Below are 21091 nucleotides of genomic sequence, written 5' to 3'. Positions count from 1 at the left end.
TTTTGATGGCTGCATAATATTCCAAGATACCACATCTTCTTTATCCATTCATCTGTTGATGGACATCTAGGCTCTTTCCATAGTTTGGCTATTGTGGACATTGCTGCTATAAACATCAGGGTGCACGTACCCCTTCGGATCCCTACATTTGTATCTTTGGGGTAAAAACCCAGTAGTGCAATTGCTGGGTGGTAGGGTAGCTCTATTTTCAACTTTTTGAGGAACCTCCATACTGTTTTCCAGAGTGGCTGCACCAGCTTGCATTCCCACCAACAGTGTAGGAGGGTTCTCCTTTCTCCACATCCTCGCCAACATCTGTTGTTTCCTGACATTAATTTTAGCCGTTCTGACTGCTGTGAGGTGGTATCTCACTGAGGTTTTGATTTGGATTTCCCTGATGCCGAGTGATGTTGAGCACTTTTTCATGTGTCTGTTGGCCATTTGGATGTCTTCTTTGGAAAAATGTCTGTTCATGTCTTCTGCCCATTTCTTGATTGGATTATTCTTTGGGTGTTGAGTTTGATAAGTTCTTTATAGATTTTGGATACTAGCCCTTTATCTGATATGTCATTTGCAAATATCTTCTCCCATTCTGTCAGTTGTCTTTTGGTTTTGTTGACTGTTCCCTTTGCTGTGCAAAAGCTTTTTGTCTTGATGAAGTCCCAGCAGTTCATTTTTGCCCTTGCTTCCCTTGTCTTTGGCAGTGTTTCTAGGAGGAAGTTGCTGCGGCTGAGGTCAAAGAGGTTGCTGCCTGTGTTCTCCTCAAGGATTTTGATGGACTCCTGTCTCGCATTTAGGTTTTTCATCCATTTTGAGTCAATTTTTGTGTATGGTGTAAGGAAATGGTCTAGTTTCATTCTTCTGCCTGTGGCTGTCCAGTTTTCCCAACACCATTTGTTGAAGAGACCGTCTTTTTTCCATTGGACATTCTTTCCTGGTTTATCAAAGATTAGTTGACCACAGAGCTGCAGGTCCATTTCTGGGCTCTCTGTTCTGTTCCATTGATCTGTGTGTCTCTTTTTGTGCCAGTACCATACTGTCTTGATGATTACAGCTTTGTAATAGAGCTATTTATTTATTTTTGATTACTGATTCAATCTCCTTGCTGGTAATCGATCTATTCAAATTTTCTGTTTCTTCCTATTGAGTTTTTGTAGGCTATATGTTTCTAGGAGTATATCCATTTACTCTAGGTTGTCCAATTTGTTGGTATTAGTTTTTCATAATTTTCTTTTACAATTGTTTGTATTTCTGTGGTGTTGGTTTTTTCTCCTCTTTCATTTGTAATTTTATTTGAATCCTTTCTCTTTGTTTTTTTAAAATAATTTAATATTTTAATAATGGAGAGAGTGGGGGAGGGGGGGAGAGGGAGAGAGAGAATTTGGAGTAGACTCTACGCTGAGCACAGAGCCTCATGTGTGGGGCCCGATCTCACGACCCTGAGATCATGACCTGAGCTGAAATCAAGAACTGGATGCTTAACCAGCTGAGCCACGCAGGCACCTCTCTCTTTGTTTTTTGATGAGTCTGGCTAGAGGTTTATGAATTTTGTTGATCCTTTCAAAGAACCAGTTGCTGGTTTATTTATCTGTTCTACTGGGTTTTTTTGGTTTCTGTATCATTCATTTCTACTCTGATCTTAATTATTTCCTTCCATCTGCTGGGTTTGGGTTTTGTTTGTTTTTCCTTTTCTAGCTCCTTTAGATGTAAGGTTAGGTTGTTTATTTGAGATTTTTCTTCTTGAGGTAGGTCTATATTGTTGTAAACTTCCCTCCCTTTTTGCTTTTGCTGCATCCCAAAGGTTTTGGACCCTTGTGTTTTCATTTTCATTTGTTTCCATGTGCTTTTTGATTTCTTCTTTGCATTCTTGGTTGATCCATTCATTGTTCAGTAGCATGTTATTTAACTTCCATGTATTTGTGGTCTTTCCAGATTTTTCTTGTGCTTGATTTCTAGTTTTGTAGTGTTGTGGTTAGAAAAGATGCATGATATGATTTCAGTCTTTTTCAATTTGTTGAGACTTGTTTTTTGGCCTAATATGTGATCTGTTCTGGAGAATGTTCCATGTATACTTGAAAAGAATATGTATTGTACTATTTTAGGATGGTATGTTTTAAATATATCTGTTAAATCCACTTGATCCAATGTGTCATTCAAAGCCACTTTTTCCTTGTTGATTTTCTGATTGGATGATCTGTCAGTTGATGTATGTGGGTTGTTAAAATCCCCTACTATTATTGGAGCACCTAGCTGGCTCAGTTGGTAGAGCGTGCGACTCTTGATCTCAGGATTGTGTGTTCAAGCCCCATGTTGGGTATAGAGCTTGCTAAATAAATAAATAAATAAATTTCCCTACTATTGTATTAGTATTGATTAGTTTTTTTAATGTTTGTTATTAAACTGTTTTATACATTTGGGTACTCTCATTTTGGGTGGGTATTTACAATTGTTATATCTTCTTGTTGGATTGTCCCCTTTATTATTATATAGTGTCTTTTTTTGTCTGTTGTTACAGTCTTTGTTTTAAAATCTGTTTTAAATGGGTATTGCTACTCCAGCTTTCTTTTGATATCCATTTCCATGATAAATGTTTCTCCATTCCTTCACTTTCAGTCTGCAGGTGTCTTTAGGTCTTAAATTTGAGTCTCCTGTAAGCAGTGTATAGGTGCGTCTTGTTTTTTTATTCATTCTGTCACTGTATATCTTTTGATTGGAGCATTTAGTCCACTTACAGTCAAAGTAATTATTGATAGGGGCACCTGGGGGCTCAGTTGGTTAAGCATCCACCTCTTGATTTCAGCTTAGGTTGTGATGTCAGGGTCCTGGGATCCAGACCCATATTGGGCTCAGTGCACAGTGGGGAGCTGGCTTGAGGATTTTTCTCATTCTCCCTCTGCCCCTTCCCCTGCACGTGCACGCTTGTGTGTGCACTCCATGCAGTCTCTCCCTCTCTCTCTAAAATAAATCTTTAAAAAAAAAGGAATTGTTGATAGATACGCATTTATTGCCATTTTAGTCCTTGTTTTGTGGTTGTTTCTGAAGTTTTTCTCTGAGCCTTTTCTTTCTCTTTCATGTTTTACTAGTTTTCTTTAGTGATATATTTGGATTCCTCTCTCTTTATTCTTTGTATATATATTAGTAGTTTTTGATTTGTGGTTACCAATAGGTTTATTTATTTATTTACTTTTAAAGGATTTTTATTTATTTATTTGTTAGATAGAGCACAAAGGGCAGGCAGAGGGAGAAGCAGGGAACCCTGTGCGGGACTTGATCTCAAGACCCTGGGATCATGACCTGAGCCGAAGTCAGATGCTTTACCAACTGAGCCACCCAGGCATCCTTACCATTAGGTTTATATATAACATCTTCTGCATATGTTAGTCTATAATAAGTTGATGGTTGTTTAAGTTTGAACCATTCTTTACTCCTCTCCTCCCCACATTTTAGGTATATGGTGTCATACTTTGCATCCTTTTATTTTGTGAGTTCCTTAACTGAATTTTTACAGAAATATTCTTTTTTTTTTTTTTTTTTTTTTACTGCTTTTGTGTTTCCTACTGTCACTTTTGGTCTTTCCTTTCCACTCAAAGAATCCTCTTTAATATTTCTAACAGGGCTAGCTTAGTGGTCATGAACTCCTTTAGTTTTTGTTTGTCTAAGAAACTCTTTATCTCCCCTTCTATTCTGAATGATAGCTCTGCTGGATAGAATATTCTTGTCTGGATAGAGTATTCTTGGCTGGAGATTTTTCCCATTTAGTACTTAGAATATATCATGCCACTCTCTCAGGCTTTCACAGTTTCTGCTGAAAAATCCAATGAAGCCTTATGGGGTTTCCCTTCTGTTACTGTCTTCTTTTGTCTTGCTGTTTAAAAAAATTTTTATCACTACATTTTGCCATTTTAATTACAGTATCTCTTGGTGTCGATTCTGTTGATTTTGTTCATGGTTCTCTGTATTTCCTGGATCTGGATATCTTTCCTTCTCCAGATTAGGGAAGTTTTCAGCTCTTATTTCTTCAAATAAATTTTCTGCCCCCTTTTCTCTCCTTCTTCTTCTTCTGGGACCCCTATGATAAATGTGTTTATGTTTGATGGAGTCACTAAGTTCCCTAAGTCTTTTCTCGTTTGGCATAGTTTTTTTTTCTCTCTTTTGTTCAGCTTGATTACTTCTGTTATTCTGCCTTCTATGTTGTTAGTTTGTTCCTTTGCTTCTTCCAGCCTGCTGTTCATTCCATCAAGTGTGCTTCTTCTTTCATTTATTGAGCCCTTTATTTCTGCTGTGTTATTCCTTATCTCTGTTAATCATCCTGTTGATGCTTTCCACTCTTTTCTCAAGCCCAGCGAGTATTTTTATGATCACTACTTTAAATTCTCTATCAGACATGTTACTTATATCTGTTTCACTTATATCTCTGGCTGTGGCCTTGTCCTGCTCTTTCCTCTAGGACACATACCTCTGTCATTTCATGTTTTTCTAAGTCTCTGTGCCTGTTTCTCTGTGTCAGGACGATCAGTTATGTCTCCTGTTCTTGAGAGTAATGGCCTTAGGAAGAAGAGGTCTCGTACTGCCCTTAGTGCAGTGTCCGCTGTTCCCCAGAGCCTGGCACTTCACGTAGTGTCTCCATTGTGTGCTGCCTGCGCTCTGCTGTCGTGTTCTGGTTACTTTATCCTTCAGGCCAATCATCTGCAGAGGCTGTCTTTGCCTGTTGTGAGCAATGTTTGGTCCCTGGCCTGAATGTGACAAGATTTACTAAATGTGCTCCGGTTGGCTCTGGTGAAATGAGACCTGTTGCTAGTGTTGCCTGAACGGAGGCCCCGCAAAACTCCCGGGTCAGGAGAGGTGTTGTGGGCAGGAGGTTGTGCCAGTCTTTAGGGGTCGGGGGCCCAATATGCTGGGATTGAGGCAAGCCTGATTGGGAAGGACAGTTCCACTGGAGCTCACCGGGGGCTGTATGGCTTGATGTAAGCAAGTTAGGTAGGGAGGGGTGTGCTGGCTTTTCAGGTGACCCTGTGCTCATGCCGAGTGGCAGGGGCAGGGGATGGTGGTGCAGGGCAGTTCCTTCATTCCTGGACAGGTCTCTCTGCAAACACCGCCATTTGGATGAGCAAACAACTTCCCCGCTGTGTGCCCCAGGCGCTTTTGAGATTGATGTTTCCATATTATATGTCCATGGGCTGTTTGCCCTGCCTTCTCTCCAAGAATAGTCCCAATGCCCACTAGGCTCTCCCTGAGCCAAGCCTGCGGACCTGTTTGCAAGAACTCATCAAATTTGGCCCCTCTTGAGTTCCAAGCCATTGCTACGGAAATTTGTCTTCCACATGTGGGTGCTAGTCTGTCTCTTGCTCTTCTTTGCCACAGTGGCTCCCTGCCCACTGCAGTGACCAGGATCCATTTCCCTCCCAAACTGTGTCTCTGCACTTCATACCTTCTTTGTGTGGTTTCTTTTCTACCTTTAGTTGTGGAGTTTGTTCTGCCAGTCTTCAGGTCAATTTCTGGGGTATTGGGATGATTTGGTAGTTATCTAGTTGTGTTCATAGGACCATGAGGCAAGCCTAGGGTTCTCTTACTCCTCTGGCATCTTTCCCCTTCAGTAAATACATTCCTTAATAGCATCTTTAGTACTGAGTATTTTTCTTTTCTTTTTTTAAAGATTTTATTTATTTATTTGACAGAGAGAGAGCACAAGTAGGCAGAGGGAGAGGGAGAAGCAGGCTCTCCGCTGAGCAGAGAGCCCAACACAGGGCTCCATCCCAGGACCCCGGGATCATGACCTGAGCCCAAGGCAGACGCTTAACTGACTGAGCCACCCAGGCGCCCCAGTATTGAGTCTTTTTCTAATAGCATGTCACTTTTCTATTTTCTATCAGGAGAGCAAACCCTGGACCTGGAGTTCACTATTTCAAGAAATTATATACTGAAGTAAAATGCTGCATGAGTTAGAAAAAGGAAGGATCCAGAAACATATGGGAAGGAGGGAATGAATCAACTGAATTTCCTTGATTATGCATTCTTTTATTTTCTCCACTTCCTTCTTTCTTTGTTATAATTTGATCGTAAGGTGCAGAGAGTACTCTTTTGGAAACAGAGATTTTTAACATTTGTATTAGAAGGATAATGCTTTAGAAATACTGACTTACGTTCTCTGGGATATTTGCTTAGCTGTTTATCCAAGGTTTGATCCATCAAATTTAAGCTTTTTTGTGATCAATAGTTTTTGTTTTTTGTTGTCCTTATCTCTTGTTCTGCTTACTCAAGCCTTTTATTAATATTGGCAACATTTTTTATTTAAAGGAGAGAAGACTATATCCAGACTTTAATAATTTTACATCTCTACCAAACATAGAAGCTAGAGAGAGTTCTGTGAAATGAGACCTGTTGATGGGCTACGTACATTATACTACCTTGTAGCAGTATCCCTGCTGTTCGCATATATCTTATATCTTAGGTTAAAGGAGGTTGCACAAGGTCAAAGATTATTTTGCATTCTAGCTTCTTCCACAGTTATACTGAACATGTCTTAGACATGTTAAGAGTATGGTAAATACTTTTTGGAGGAAGTGAATGAAAGAAATTGGGAGTATTCTTTGGCACAGAATATTAGGAATTCAGTTCTACATATGTTAAGTTTGGGATGAAAGCAAGTGAAAAGCTTTTGTAGCTGCTGATAGTAAAGTTTGGTAAATGAACAGGAGTGGGAATGTTGTTTCAAGATTTATTAGCTGAAAGTACCCTCACATCCTTTGTCCTTTCTTGTCATAGCAACACAATATATTGTTTCTGCCTCAGTACACTTCTCTCCATTTTGGGAGATTAGGAAACTGAGGTATAAGGTTTGATAGCAAATCTGTCTCCAAAGGAGAAGAAATAATAGCCCTCATTTCTAAGTATAGTAGTCTTTCTTTCTTTTCTTTTTTTTTTAAGGATTTTATTTATTTATTTATTTGAGAGAGAGAGAGAGAAACAGCATGAGAGGGGAGAGGGTCAGAGGGAGAAGCAGTTTCCCTGCCGAGCCGGGACCCCGATGTGGGACTCGATCCCAAGACTCCGGGACCATGACCTGAGCCGAAGGCAGTTGCCTAACCAGTTGAGCCACCCAGGCGCCCAGTAGTCTTTCTAAAAGACCAAGTTACTATTTATATTTTAAGAAGGAGCACATGATGTCTGCTAGCAGAAGATAAATGAGAAGCAAACTGGGAAATACATTTTGTCTCTGGATTAATGCACCTACTACTGGGTAAAGATCAAAAGAGTTCTCTTCAACTCGTTTCAACTCTGAATATAAAACATTGAACTTCTCAGAGTCCTTTTTTTTTTTTTTAAGTAATTCAAAAGGAGACTCATCTTAGGAATAAACCTGGCTATCAAGGCCAGATAGGATGGTGTTTCTCTCCATCTAAAGATGCTGCCTTGGTCTTGAATAAAAATTGTTGCAGACATCTTTGCACTCTGTTGAATATAGTTGATCTTCATGTTATAGGCTCTAATTCTGCTCTATATCCAGTTAAATAGGAGGAAGGGGTATGTATGTCTGTGTGTGTAAAATCTGAAGCTGTTTTCAGACACTTATCCTTATCCATTTCTAATTAACCACAAGGAAAATACCCATACTGAACGCAACGTGAACTGAACTTAAAATCGTTCTGTGAGACACACACCCAATGTTCCAACTGTTCCTTTACCTTTTAAGATAGAAGCATTTTCTAGAAACTGAGGGAGGGTGGGTTGTTGGACATAATCTTTTCAAGACTGACATGGTTCTCTTTCTTTTGCAGGCCTGATTGTTGGCAATGACATCGATAAGAGGCTGGCATTTCTTTCTCTTCTAACCAGCTACTTTATAACTGTGAATAGTAACTATGCGTATTTGTTGGTCAGCAAAACCAAGGAACAAGAGCTATGGCAGTTGAAAAAGCCTGTCTGATTCCAGCTTATTTTTCCTGGGTTTCATCATCAGAGACCTTCTCCTTTTCATCTCATCAACAATGTGGTATCTTTTACCATTCGATAAAGAGTAAGGACATGTCCATTGGTCAGCAACCAGAACTTAAAATCTGCTGGAATAAGGTCAGAGACCATTTCAATTACAGCTGAGGAAAATGAAATTTCCATTTTATTCCGTGCCTTGTGCAGGGAGCACACTAACTCTTAACAGAAAGGTGTGAGTGAAAAGAGATTGAGTTTGTCTAATAGAAACTCACGGTTATGGCGAGTGACCCAACGTGATTAGAGGGGGCAAAAGCCACACAGGAACTCATGACGGGCTATACCATGTTGCGGAATGGGGGAGTGGGGAATGGAGGTCAAACCTGTATGTTACGGTGGTCCAACCGGATACGACTCACATGGCTCAGCTTTACGCTCTTCATTATTCTGGTGTTCTTCCCCCTGATTGCTCACTATTATCTCACCACTCTGGATGAGGCTGATGAGGCAGGCAAGCGGATTTTTGGCCCAAGGGCTGGTAATGAACTATGTGAGGTAAAGCATGTGCTGGATCTTTGCCGGATTCGTGAGTCTGTAAGTGAGGAGCTCTTGCAGCTGGAAGCCAAGAGGCAGGAGCTGAACAGTGAAATTGCCAAGCTGAATCTGAAGATTGAAGCCTGTAAGAAGAGTATTGAGAATGCCAAGCAGGACCTACTTCAGCTCAAGAATGTTATTAGCCAGACTGAGCACTCTTATAAAGAGCTGATGGCTCAAAATCAGCCCAAACTTTCTCTGCCTATCCGATTGCTTCCAGAGAAGGACGATGCTGGTCTTCCTCCCCCAAAGGTCATACGGGGATGCCGGCTGCACAATTGTTTCGATTATTCTCGCTGTCCTCTCACCTCCGGTTTTCCAGTCTATGTATATGACAGTGACCAGTTTGCCTTTGGCAGCTACCTGGATCCCTTGGTCAAGCAGGCTTTTCAGGCTACAGCACGAGCCAACGTGTATGTTACAGAAAATGCGGACATTGCCTGCCTTTATGTGGTATTAGTGGGAGAAGTACAAGAGCCAGTAGTGCTTCGGCCTGCCGAACTTGAGAAGCAGCTCTCTTCTTTACCACATTGGCGGACAGATGGACACAACCATGTCATCATCAATCTGTCGCGGAAGTCAGATACACAGAACTTACTATATAACGTGAGCACAGGCCGTGCCATGGTGGCTCAGTCTACTTTCTATGCTTCCCAGTACAGACCTGGCTTTGACTTGGTCGTATCGCCACTAGTGCATGCCATGTCGGAGCCCAACTTCATGGAAATCCCACCACAGGTGCCAGTTAAGCGGAAGTATCTTTTCACCTTCCAGGGTGAGAAGATTGAATCACTGAGATCCAGCCTTCAGGAGGCCCGCTCCTTTGAAGAAGAAGTGGAAGGTGACCCTCCAGCCGACTACGATGATCGTATCATTGCCACCTTAAAGGCTGTACAGGACAGCAGGCTAGATCAGGTCCTGGTAGAATTTACCTGCAAAAACCAGCCTAAAGCCAGTCTGCCTACCGAGTGGGCACTGTGTGGTGAGCGTGAGGACCGCTTGGAATTACTGAAGCTTTCCACCTTCGCTCTCATTATCACTCCTGGGGACCCTCACTTGGTCATTTCATCTGGGTGTGCGACACGGCTCTTTGAAGCCCTGGAAGTCGGTGCTGTCCCAGTTCTGCTAGGGGAGCAAGTACAGCTTCCTTACCAGGGCATGCTGCAGTGGAATGAGGCAGCCCTGGTGGTGCCCAAGCCGCGTGTGACCGAGGTTCATTTTCTGTTACGAAGCCTCTCGGACAGTGATCTGCTGGCCATGCGGCGGCAAGGCCGCTTTCTCTGGGAGACTTACTTCTCAACCGCTGACAGTATTTTTAATACCGTGCTGGCTATGATTAGGACTCGCATACAGATCCCAGCTGCTCCCATCCGGGAAGAGGCGGCAGCTGAGATCCCCCATCGGTCAGGCAAGGCGGCTGGAACTGACCCTAACATGGCCGACAACGGGGACCTGGACCTGGGGCCAGTGGAGACAGAGCCACCTTATGCCTCACCCAAATACCTCCGCAACTTTACTTTGACTGTCACTGATTTTTACCGCAGCTGGAACTCTGCTCCGGGGCCTTTCCATCTGTTCCCCCACACGCCCTTTGACCCTGTGTTGCCCTCAGAGGCCAAATTCTTGGGCTCAGGGACTGGATTTCGGCCTATTGGGGGTGGAGCTGGGGGTTCTGGCAAGGAGTTTCAGGCTGCACTTGGAGGCAACGTTCCACGAGAGCAGTTCACAGTGGTGATGTTGACCTATGAGCGGGAGGAAGTGCTTATGAACTCTCTAGAGAGACTGAATGGCCTCCCTTACCTGAACAAGGTAGTGGTGGTATGGAATTCTCCCAAGCTACCCTCGGAGGACCTTCTGTGGCCCGACATTGGCGTCCCCATCATGGTAATAGAAAAATGAGCAGTTTGTTTTACTGCATGAGATAGCATTTCACTCGTAATCCCTTTTCCAAATGTATATAATGTGTATCTTTGTAGACATAATTTTTTTTTTTTTTTTTTTAACTATACAAATTTCCTTTCCCCGTGGAATTTCTGCTTGCTTCTTTTTTGGTCCTTTCAGGCCTTGTCAGTTGCATCTCTGCTATTCCCTTCCTAAATCTCCCAAGACTCACCAAAACTGAAATCAGTATTGGCTCCATGAAGGTTTACAAAAGCCCTTTGGTTGCCCTATTGATGTCTTCCATGTCATAACAAAGATGTTGAGAATGATGATGACAAAGCTAATACTTAGGAAGTGCATATGACCCAGGCAGCGTAATTTAGGATTTATAGAACTTACATCGTTATTATGGTTTCTTCACTTTCTGTCTGTGGAAACTGAGGCTTAGAGAGGTTAACTCTTTTGCCCAAGGTCATAATCATGACAAATCATGGACGAGCTGAGCTTTAGTGTGTCTGATTCCAGAAGTTCTAGTTCCAGTCACCACCCAGATTTAACAAGAAGATCTGTTTCTTTATCAGGATATTGTAGAGGTTTTTTGGAAGATTGGAGTTGGGTTTGAAATATTTGGGAGTTGGAGATCCTGAACCTTTTCTATAGTCTCTCACGGGTTCTTTCTCATTCTTTACCTTATCTTATCTGTCATGATTTGGATGCCGTATTTTACAGGAAAAATAATAGTCAATTATGCAGGATAGGGCTTTAGTTCTGAGGACTTTGTTTATCCACCTTCTGGCATAAATTTGGCAATCCAGAAGATTACCCATTTATCTTAAATGTGAGGCCTTAGAGCAAGTCATAAGCAAACAAACTGCCACTAGTTACCCTGTGGCATAGATACTTTCCAGAAAAGGGTAGCAAAGACAGGCAGAAGTTCCGATGGGCCCTGCATTGCTAGAAGCTTGCTTAAGAAAATTAGTGTAGTTTTTAGGAAGAATCCATTTAGAAGGGGAATGTTTGTGCTAGACTGGTTTTTAAAATTCTATCAGCAAGAAACTGATTCATGTGAAATATTTTCTGGGCAGCAGCATGGCATAATAGGATGGTATGAGTTTGGGAGTAATAAAGACCTGGGATTAAGTAGTCAATTTTGTGATCTTTGATGAGTTAATTAACTTCTTTGATTTAAGGATTAGAGAGGAAAATAAAATAATACAAGTAAGGGATCTAGAAAGGTACCCAATAATCGTTTGATTCCTACTTACCCCTTCATGTCCAAGAAGATAAGTATGGATACGCTGCCCATGTTATGGACAACTTTAACTCACTTCTATCCTCTGCATAATTTCCCCTTGTGTCATAGCTGTTACTGCTTCTCCTATATAAATCTTTGTTTTAAATTTTCTATCGCTGCTAGTCTTTTTTTTAATTGAATTTATAATCTGAGTCTCTTCAGACTATGTAGGGTTCTAAAAACTTTTGATCCCAGAATTTATCTTGTATATTAAGAAAAGTGTTGTGAATGGGAAGATTTCTTTATAGGTTTCTTTCCAAATAAATTTCACTTTTTTCTTTCTCTGTTACAACTTTTTAAATGTCACTGAAATTAAAAGGAAAAAAAAAATTTGTTCTGTGAAAGGTGGATGCTGCTCAAATAGAATAATAAAGCAGCCTTTGTTTTCCATTTTTTCCTGAGTTTTCTTAGAATTTGGTAGGGATGTAGAGAAGCCGATGCCACCTTGTTAACAATGACTGAAATTTGTTAGAGAACTTACCAGAACTAATCCTTTCTTTTAACTCTGGTGGGAAATAAGTAGTCCTCTTTGATTACTGGGCAGCTCATTGCAATAATACAATGCCTAGTTGGAAAATGCCAGAAACTTTCCAAATGGGAGGCCATTCTGAATAGCTTGCTCATATTAGCGATACCAGTTTTTTCTAGTTCTTCTGAAAAAGAGGAAACAGTTTCAAGCTGGAGAATTCACTGTATTCTCTAAATATTTTGACTGTGCTTTCTATTTAAGAGAAGCAGGTTTTTTTGGGCAGTGGTTTAATTGCTGGCCTCTTGGGCATAGAGCCAACATTACCAGGTATTGAGACTAGGAGGGACCGGCAGCTCTCTCCCCTCTGGAGAAATGGCACTATTATGAAATGGCACTATTTATATCTGTGGAAACTGAGGCTTAGAGAGTAAGCCTTGTGGAGTAGTTTTCCTACCTGGGATGCAGATGTACCCTATCCATTATGTTATAATTAATAGGTCTTTCTAAAATTAGCAGTAGGGTGATTCCCAGGCGATCTCTCAGATTCCAGTCCTTCAGGGAAAATGATTTGAAATCAGCATATTTGAATCAACCCAGGAACCCACATACCATTTCAGAAAATGATGGGCAATTTGTGCTTCTCTTGTGCTCAGGTTCTCATCTAAGCATTAGGCATAAATGTTAGGTATTTGTGGGTTATGAAATCTATTGAGCCCTAGGTTTTTAGTAGAGAGGGATTGTCTTAGGGGTGCCTACTGGTATTTGTATATTAAAATTCCTCATTCTTGTCTGTTATTTAGATAACAAAGGGGAAACTACATTGGAAACGGCTTAGAGTAAATGTGATCTTTACTGCCACCATCCTTGGATACTTTTGCCCCGAATGCTTTAATTCTCTTCAGTTCAGATGGGATAGGGCCTGGGCAAGGTGACTGGACTCTACCCGGAGAGATGGGGGAAGTGCCTTTAGTTGAAGTAGCTGTCTCTTCAGAATGGTGTGGGGCTGCTGAACAGACGTGGTGATGGTGGGTGACTGCTCTGTCTCTTGCCTGTTTTGTAAACAGTTGAATCAGATTCCTTAGCTCTGGGAGCATAACAACAAAGACTATCTAATGGAAGTCAAGTGGAGAGAAGTATTATGCCAAGGGATTTGAAAGCTAGTCCTTCCAAAAACTTACTGGGTTGGGTACGACCACTTCCATTGCATCTTAAAGATGTTCCACTGTTTTCAGGTCTCCCTTGTTTCTGATGGTATGTCAGTGGTTTTCAAATTTTTGTTTCCCCATATGGAATATGTTCTTTTTTCTCTGGCTGCTTTTAAGACTTTTTCTATTTGGTTTTCAGCGGTTTGAATATGATATGCCTTGGTATGGTTTTTTTTGATTTGTGTTCTGACTGGGATTCACTAAGCTGCTTAAATCTGTCAATTTTTTTTTCATCATATATTGGGAAATTTTTACTTCATTATTTATTCAGATATTTTTTTCTTTTCCATTCTTTCTCCCCTCTCCTTTGGGGGCTTCATTATATGTATATTAAACATTTTGATTTTGTCCCACAGTTCTCAGTATCTGTTCATTTTTTTAAACCTTTTTTTTCTATTCTGTAGTTTTGATAATTTCTCTTGATTTATCATCAACTTCACAGACTTTTGTGTCATCTCTACAGTTAAGCTCATCCATTTAATTTTAAATTGCAAATGTATTTTCCAGTTCCAGAATATCCATGTTTTTAAAATAATAGTTTCTGTTTCTCTGCTGAGATTTCCTCTCTTTTTTTTTTTTCCCCATTCTGAGTATACTTTATTGTACATAGTTATAATAGCTACTTTAGCATCTTTGTCTGCTAATTCCAACATATAGGTCACTTGGTGGATTTGTTTTAACTGATTTTCTTTTTCTTGAGGGTCATGTTTTTCTGGTTCTTGGTACATCACAGTTTTGTACAGTGTGAATATTATATTGTGAAGACCGTGGATTTTGTTTTATTTCTCTGAAAAGTACTGATATTTTAGTTTTCACAAGCAATTTATTCTGTTGGACTCAGACTGCAAGTTCTGTCTCTTGAGCAACAACTCAAATGTTAGTTCAATCCTTTTATCTTTTGTTGGTCTCCTTATAGACAGCACCAAGCATGCACACATGGTTTAGAGGTGGGCCAGAGACTGGGTAGTTTATACATAGAACTTGGAGCTCCCTCTATCTGGCTCTCTCTTTTCTGGAATCTCCTTTCTTTCCGAGGGCTGTTTTTGTCCCAGACTCTTCCCTCCTCTTCTTCAGTCCAGAAAGACTTGGATGTTGTATGTGAGTTTAGCTGTTGTGCATGGTGCTGACTGTGGCCTACTGTCAGGGTAAAGGCAACGGTGATTCTACTCATGTTGGTAATTCCTTCCTTAATTTCAGCTCCTCTCTGGAATTTGCCACCTTCTGCTCGCTGTCCAGTGCCTTCAGCTAATTGCTTTCTTGGTATTTTTGTCCAGAGTTTATAGTTACCATCTGCAGGAGGTTTGGGTCTGGTAGGAGCTTCTTCAGCCATCCTGAAAGCAGAAACCTCCAAGTAATCTCTTTTTGATACATAGTCCACCCCAGATTTTGGTTTGAGTTATTACTTCATTCTGACCAGTTAACACATCTTCCTCACTCTGCTTTGTGTTCTGGAAAATATTAATAAATAGGGTGGCCTTGTTTGGAGCATTCTGTGGAAATAAGAACATCAAAATCTGTCCTTTTCAAGTTTGAAAACTTGGGCTGTTATGAAGGAGGTCGTGTCTCAGTAATTAACAGTGTGGTCTTGCTCACTCAGAACACCACCCATCTTCACACTGCATACTTACTCATTTCTCAGACAGTCTTGTGGGCAGCCAGTTCCCCAGTTCTTAATTTTTAATTCTCTTCTCCATGAAGGGTACAGTCAATTCACATAGGGTGCCTGGGAAGGCCTCTTTGAAGAGGTGACATGTGAGCAGAAGCCTGAGTGAAGTGAGGGAATGGACCATGTAAATTCTGGAGGAATATACAGAGAATGGCAAATACAAGAAGCTTTTCATGTTTGGGACATGGCAAGAATGCCCTGGATATCTGGGGTGGAGTGATCGAGGAGAACATTTGAAAGCAGGTTGGAGAAAGCGGAAGTCAGCACATGTAGGACCATGTAGACCATGGTAAGGATTGGAGATTTTATTCTAGGTATGTTAGGATGCAATTAGAGGGTTTTGAGTGAGGAGTAATATGATATGTGTTGGACTATGGGGAAAAGAGCAGAACAAACAGTTCAAAGGCTATTTATTATTGCAGTAGCCTAGGTGAGGGGTGTTGGCAGCTTGGACCAGGGCAGTAGTGGTGGAGAGGGTGACTTAAACATATCACACCTCCCTTGTAGAAGTGGTAAGGCCAGAATACGCCCATTTTTCCAAATGAAAACTATATATAGAGATAATGAGAGTATTTTTCACTGCCGTTTTCCCTCCTTCCCAGCCCTTGATATTAGAATTGAAAAAGGAGAATTCTATTTTGGGAGCCTGATGTCATGCCAGGGTGGTTATTGTCATGTCAGTCGTCATGCCAGTAGTCAACTAAGGGAAAAAGAAGGAAGACTAGAAGAGAATTCAGTGTCATTAATATTCAGGCTTGGGTCTCTGCCAGTCAGGCTGTTAAAGGCTTTACTTCTGGCTAGACCCCAGGCAACAGTAGAGATAATTCCAAAGGCTATACCTTAGAAAGTTGATACACTTTATTTTTTATCTGTGCCCACTCTCCTTTAAAAAATATTACTTGAATATATCAGATGATAATTTCCTAAAATTGTGATTTTGAAGCACAACTAATAGGAAAAATCTTGTCCAGCTTTTCTAGGTCCAAGATTGTAGAAAGTCTGGTAGACTTCATTAGGTATATCTGGGTTTTGTTGTTGTTGTTGTTTTTACATCATGTTGCATAAATGATTTCCTAATTGCTACAAATCAGTTCTTTAAGTAGAATCTTCCCCTCTTAGTCTATATGTACTCTTTTTATTAATTCAGTTTTAGTATATGTGCTGCCGAAGCGAGCACATCTTTTTATTTATTCAAAGTAAGGAATCTGAGACTGAGAATTTTATTGCTTTAGGTCACTCAACAAATTAATATTGAAATTAGAACTTAGGGCTTCTGACCATGGTCAGTGCATATTTTTCTTTTTTACCAAACCTAAATTTCTTGAAACGGCACAGTTTCTCTCCTTCTCTCCCTCTCCCCCATATATATAATATTCACAAAATGAAATAGGAAGAGATTGTATTAATCTCATGTAATAATAAGTGCTAACAATTTTTGAGCGTTTTCTATGTGCTAGGTCAGCACTGTGTTGTGCTCTTGATACGCATTCTCTCATTTGATGGTGAACCTCTAACCTGTGCTATGTTACCTACAGTTTCATAGGGATCACGTGTAACTTTTTCTCTTATATGAATTAAAGCAGACTTATTACCTAAAATATATTATTTTTTAATACTGCATTAGAGCCAAATTTAAGTAAGTTATAAATAGAAAACCAATTCACTGTGTTACCTTCTTACTCGTTTCTCTTCCTTCTGTGCATTTCCTAACTTTCTGCCCCCACCACTTGGTGTTTATTGAATGAGTCCCTTGAAAAATCAATATATCTTAAGGCTCCTTGGCCTTTCTCTGTTGATCACCATCACCTCAGGCTGTTTCACATGGGTCCTCACAGGTAGGTGTGCATGACTATGTGCTTCCTTTTGGACCTCATTTTCTTGATTCCTGAGCTCTATGATGGGTTACTTTTTTAAGTTAGAGGAAAGGGGAGGATGGAGGACAAAAGTTAGATGCTGTTTACCTAATTGCTTGTATGATGACTTGACGTAAGGTTCATTTTCAGAAATGTATTCATTACAGAAGTGCATGATACATGTGTATGTATTGAGGCTGGAAACTGCTGGCTTTGGCTAAGCAAAACTTGATCTTACAGAGAAAAAGGGGGCACCCCAGTGGCTCAATTGGTTAAGTGTCCAAACTCTTGATTTCGGCTCAGGTCATGATCTCAGGGTGGGGAGATTGAGCTCCACCATTGGGCTCTGCACTGAGCGTGTAGCCTGCTTGGGATTCTCTCTCTCCCTCTCAAAAAAAAAAAAAAAAAAAAAAAAGATAACATGGTAAGTGAATTTAAATTGCTGAATTTAGTAGGTGGCATTATGTGTTTGAGGCTTTATATTTTCCACATACATTTTCTTTTCTGTTTTTTTTTTTTTTAAAGATTTATTTATTCTGAGAGAGAGTGTGTGTGCACATGTACGCGTGAGCCTGGGGAGGGGCATAGGGAGAGGGAGAGAATCTCAAGCAGACTTCCTGCTCAACATGGAGCCTGATGGGGGACTCAATCTCATGACCCTGAGATTATCACCTGGCGTTGAAATCAAGAGCCGACCGCTTAACCAGCTGAACCACCCAGGAGCCCCTCCACATACGTTTTCTAATTTTATTTCTTCTCAGGTATGTTTTACCTTTTTGTGCTCTCTGTTCTTGGTCTGGTTTATGACTTGGGTTAATTCACTTAATCTCTTCATGCCCAATTTTTCTTGCCTACCAACTTCCCGAAGACCTGCCTGTGGCTAGTCATGAGCTACTTTTATAAAAGATTCCATATTTAGGTATATCTTCTGTTTGAATCCAAATTCATCCTGCTACATTTAAGCAACTATCACTTACTAATTGTTGACATGTTCTATTGTTCCTTATTAATAGCAATAACTACTTATATTTCCATCCCTTACACATTAAGAGATATCTGCTAACTATTAGTTGGGCATCACATTTATCATAACTAATTAAATATTTATGATATAAATTGATACTTTCCTACTTAATGTGGGTTTGCTGATTCTGTCTGGATTTAGAAGCCAAATGCCTTGTTAGCGTACTAGGAGAAAGGATCCTATTAGAATAGTAGCTCTTTATCATTCATAAATTCCAGAATTCCTCAAGGACCAACTTGAATGTTACCTGAGGTTACTAATTACTTTTTGATCATGCATACACTTGTGTACATTTGCATATGGTAGGGTTCCAGGCCATGATTGCTGTACTGTTCCATTGTGACAGGAAGAGAGTTTCAGTGAGAGAAAGTCAAGGCTTTTATGAATGATGGTAAACAGGACAACTAGTGAAGCATCCCCAGGAAGCATTGTATGTGAAACAAGAAAAATGAATGTTACTGAGCATTGCTCCTGACTTGGTAGTTGTAGGTTGATGGATTGTTGTGCTGTAGAAAGCTAGATTAAATAGTAGGAGGTTTCAGTATATAGAATGTTATAGTTTTGATATATAAATTTAGCAAGTCTTTATTCCATATTCTGAAAATAGAATGGACAGGGCTAAATTAGGGCTTATTTCCTAGTCATTTGTTCATTCATTCATTTATAAAATGTTTGTTGAACACCTACTGGAAGTAGTCTATGCATTCTGGTCAGTGTCGTAACCAGTAATTCACTCAGGAAATGAAGGTCAGTCTTCGTGTTCACAGGTTTCTAAGGTATAATCATAAGGCATGAAAAAATAGCCAGTGTTGAGGAAAAAGGAGTTTTTTAATTTGAAAAACAAAACAATGTCAACAAAAATGAGAGTATTTCCTAAACATGACTTACTACTCTGGATGACTCATTTCTTTCATGTTTGATCTGCCATTTCTCAAACTCTTAGAGGCCAATGCTGATATGCAAGTCTGCATTACAAATATTTAAATTTTTTTGTCCTTATGATTTTGGTGCTGGAAGGGATAATGGTTGGTTTGCTGAGCTTTTGTCTAGCCAGTAAGCACTATAGCTCTGAAGCAGAACTGTTAGAAGAAAGCTTTTACTCTTTTCCCCTCCTCAATTTTAGTTTGTATGTGCAGTCTTTATAAGTGCAGAAATCTCTTTTTGGTTATGAGGAAAAGGTGATTGTTCTTAAATGACAAACTACATTTATTCTTTGAAGTTTGCTGTACTGTCTTTGATTGTTGACTTTAAATCAGGGTGTCTCAACAGTGGCCCAAAAGACATTTAGGGCTGGATGATTCTTTGTTGTGGGGGCTTGTCCTGTGCTTTGTAGGATTTAGCAGCATCCCTGGCCTCTGCTCATTAGCCATGAGTAGCTTACCCCCTTCCACCACCAGTAGTGACAACCACAAATGTCCATAGATACTGTTTTAAATGTTTCTTGGTGGGCAGAATCACTCAGAGTTGAGAATCCCTGCTGTAAATTGTGAAAGCAGACTTATTAACCACAGTTGTTTGTGAGCTAACCAGAAATAAGCTGCTGCAATTCATGATGTTGTGTTTCTCTGATTATAATTCTTAAATAATTCTTAAATTATTTCTTTTATTCTGATGGCTATTGCATCAGTTCCCTTATCCTGAAAATCTTGCTTCCATTCAGCCCAGAGGAGTTGTGCCAGGATGAGTAGAGGTAGTATGTGTACTGTATTTCTGGAATCCACAATAGTTGTTGTTGTTGTTGTTGTTTTAAGATTTATTTGAGAGAGAGTGCACCAGCGCAGGGAGAGGCAGAGGGAGAGGGAGAAGCAGGCTCCCTGTTGATTAGGGAGCTGGACGCGGGGCTCGATCCCAGGACTCTGGGATCATGACCTGAGCCAAAGACAGACGCTTAACCATCTGAGCCACCCAGGTGCCCCCATAGTAGTTGTTCTTAATGGACTTTAATAACCTTGCTAAAAAAAAATGGATGTGAAATCTATGCTAAAACACATTTGGTATTAGATTTTCAGTTCTCAGTCTTCCAATGAACAAGCAGGTCCTCTTGATTTGATTTACTTTGTAAATTGGATAAAAATTTTGGATATGCCATAGGCATCAGATCACGACTATTTTAGTTTTTGTTGTTGCTTCTTGTGTTTTTTTTTTTTTTTTAAAGATTTTTATTTATTTATTTGACAGAGAAAGAGATAGCGAGAGCAGGAACACAAGCAGGGGGAGTGGGAGAGGGAGAAGCAGACTTCCTGCCGAGCAGGGAGCCCGATGTGGGACTCGATCCCAGGACCCTGGGATCATGGCCTGAGCCGAAGGCAGACACTTAACGACTGAGCCACCCAGGCGCCTGTTGCTTCTTGTTTTTAAAGTGAGTTAGGTTGTTTATAAGATTATCAAGTTTGGCTGATAAACAAGTTCCATTTCTGCACACAACATGGTGCTTGCTATATTCATTTAGCAGAGAGGTTGCTTCCTTACCTTTGCACAAGTAAGTGGTAGAGTTGGAATTTAAACTCAGGCTTTTCTGATTGGCTCCAAAGCCTTGCTTTTTCCTCTACCAACCCTCTCAAAATAGGAATCACTGGGGGATTTTGCAGGTTCTGACTTGGTAGGTTTGGGGTAGGCCTGGATTTCTAAGAGAGTCCTAGGGAGGACAGAGAGGCCCCTGTTGCTGGTCTTTGGCTCACACTTTGAGTACTAAAGCTCTGTGGTATGTTCCTGGATTACTAATTTTGCTGTAGATAATCCTCCTGGTGTCTAACCTGCAAAACTGATGATCTACAATTGAATATTCAAGAAATGGATTTTTCAGTTATTTCTTCTTCATTTTAAGCTATGTGTATTCATTGCTAGAGTTGAGGGGGGAGCTTTGTTCACCTGAACTGGCAGAATTGCAGTTCTATATTAAGTGAATGCTGGCATCTTAGGAAAGTAAAATGAAGGACCAAGGGTAGTTTGTTGGGTGTGGTTGAGCAAACAGATGCCATAGTCCATTGATTGTAAGGTGGGCATTATTAACATTTTAACATCCCTAAAATTGGGTGCATCTTAAGATAGATGGCATTTTATGGTTGCTGAGGTTGGCATTTGGCTTCTACTTCCGGCCACTTTCCTGCTCCTTGGGGATGGAGCCCAGCAGCTTCTATGGTGAGTACTTGATCATCTCCCCCTCCTTGCTCTTTTCCCCG

At 40.4% G+C, this 21091-nt stretch overlaps 1 protein-coding gene across 4 annotated transcripts in view; it reads left to right on the top strand.

The window, feature by feature from the left end:
* Window positions 1–7923: 7923 nt before the first annotated feature.
* The window catches only part of EXTL3 (exostosin like glycosyltransferase 3), a 54790-nt gene continuing 41622 nt past the window's right edge, over window positions 7924–21091 (top strand). For all 4 annotated transcript variants that reach the window (XR_008506498.2, XR_010409650.1, XM_045880079.2 and 1 more), the window contains exon 1: window positions 7924–10404. Coding sequence is in view for 2 of the 4 variants with exons in the window: in XM_045880079.2 (XP_045736035.1) it covers window positions 8257–10404 (2148 nt within the window). In the remaining 2 variants the exon portion in view is untranslated. The remainder of the gene's footprint in view (window positions 10405–21091) is intronic.

The sequence above is a fragment of the Mirounga angustirostris genome, unplaced genomic scaffold (genome assembly GCF_029215605.1).
Source record: "Mirounga angustirostris isolate CCGP_5_RB_7025 unplaced genomic scaffold, mMirAng1.0.hap1 SCAF_2, whole genome shotgun sequence".
Taxonomy (NCBI): domain Eukaryota; kingdom Metazoa; phylum Chordata; class Mammalia; order Carnivora; family Phocidae; genus Mirounga; species Mirounga angustirostris.
This window is presented reverse-complemented; position numbering and strand designations above follow the sequence as displayed.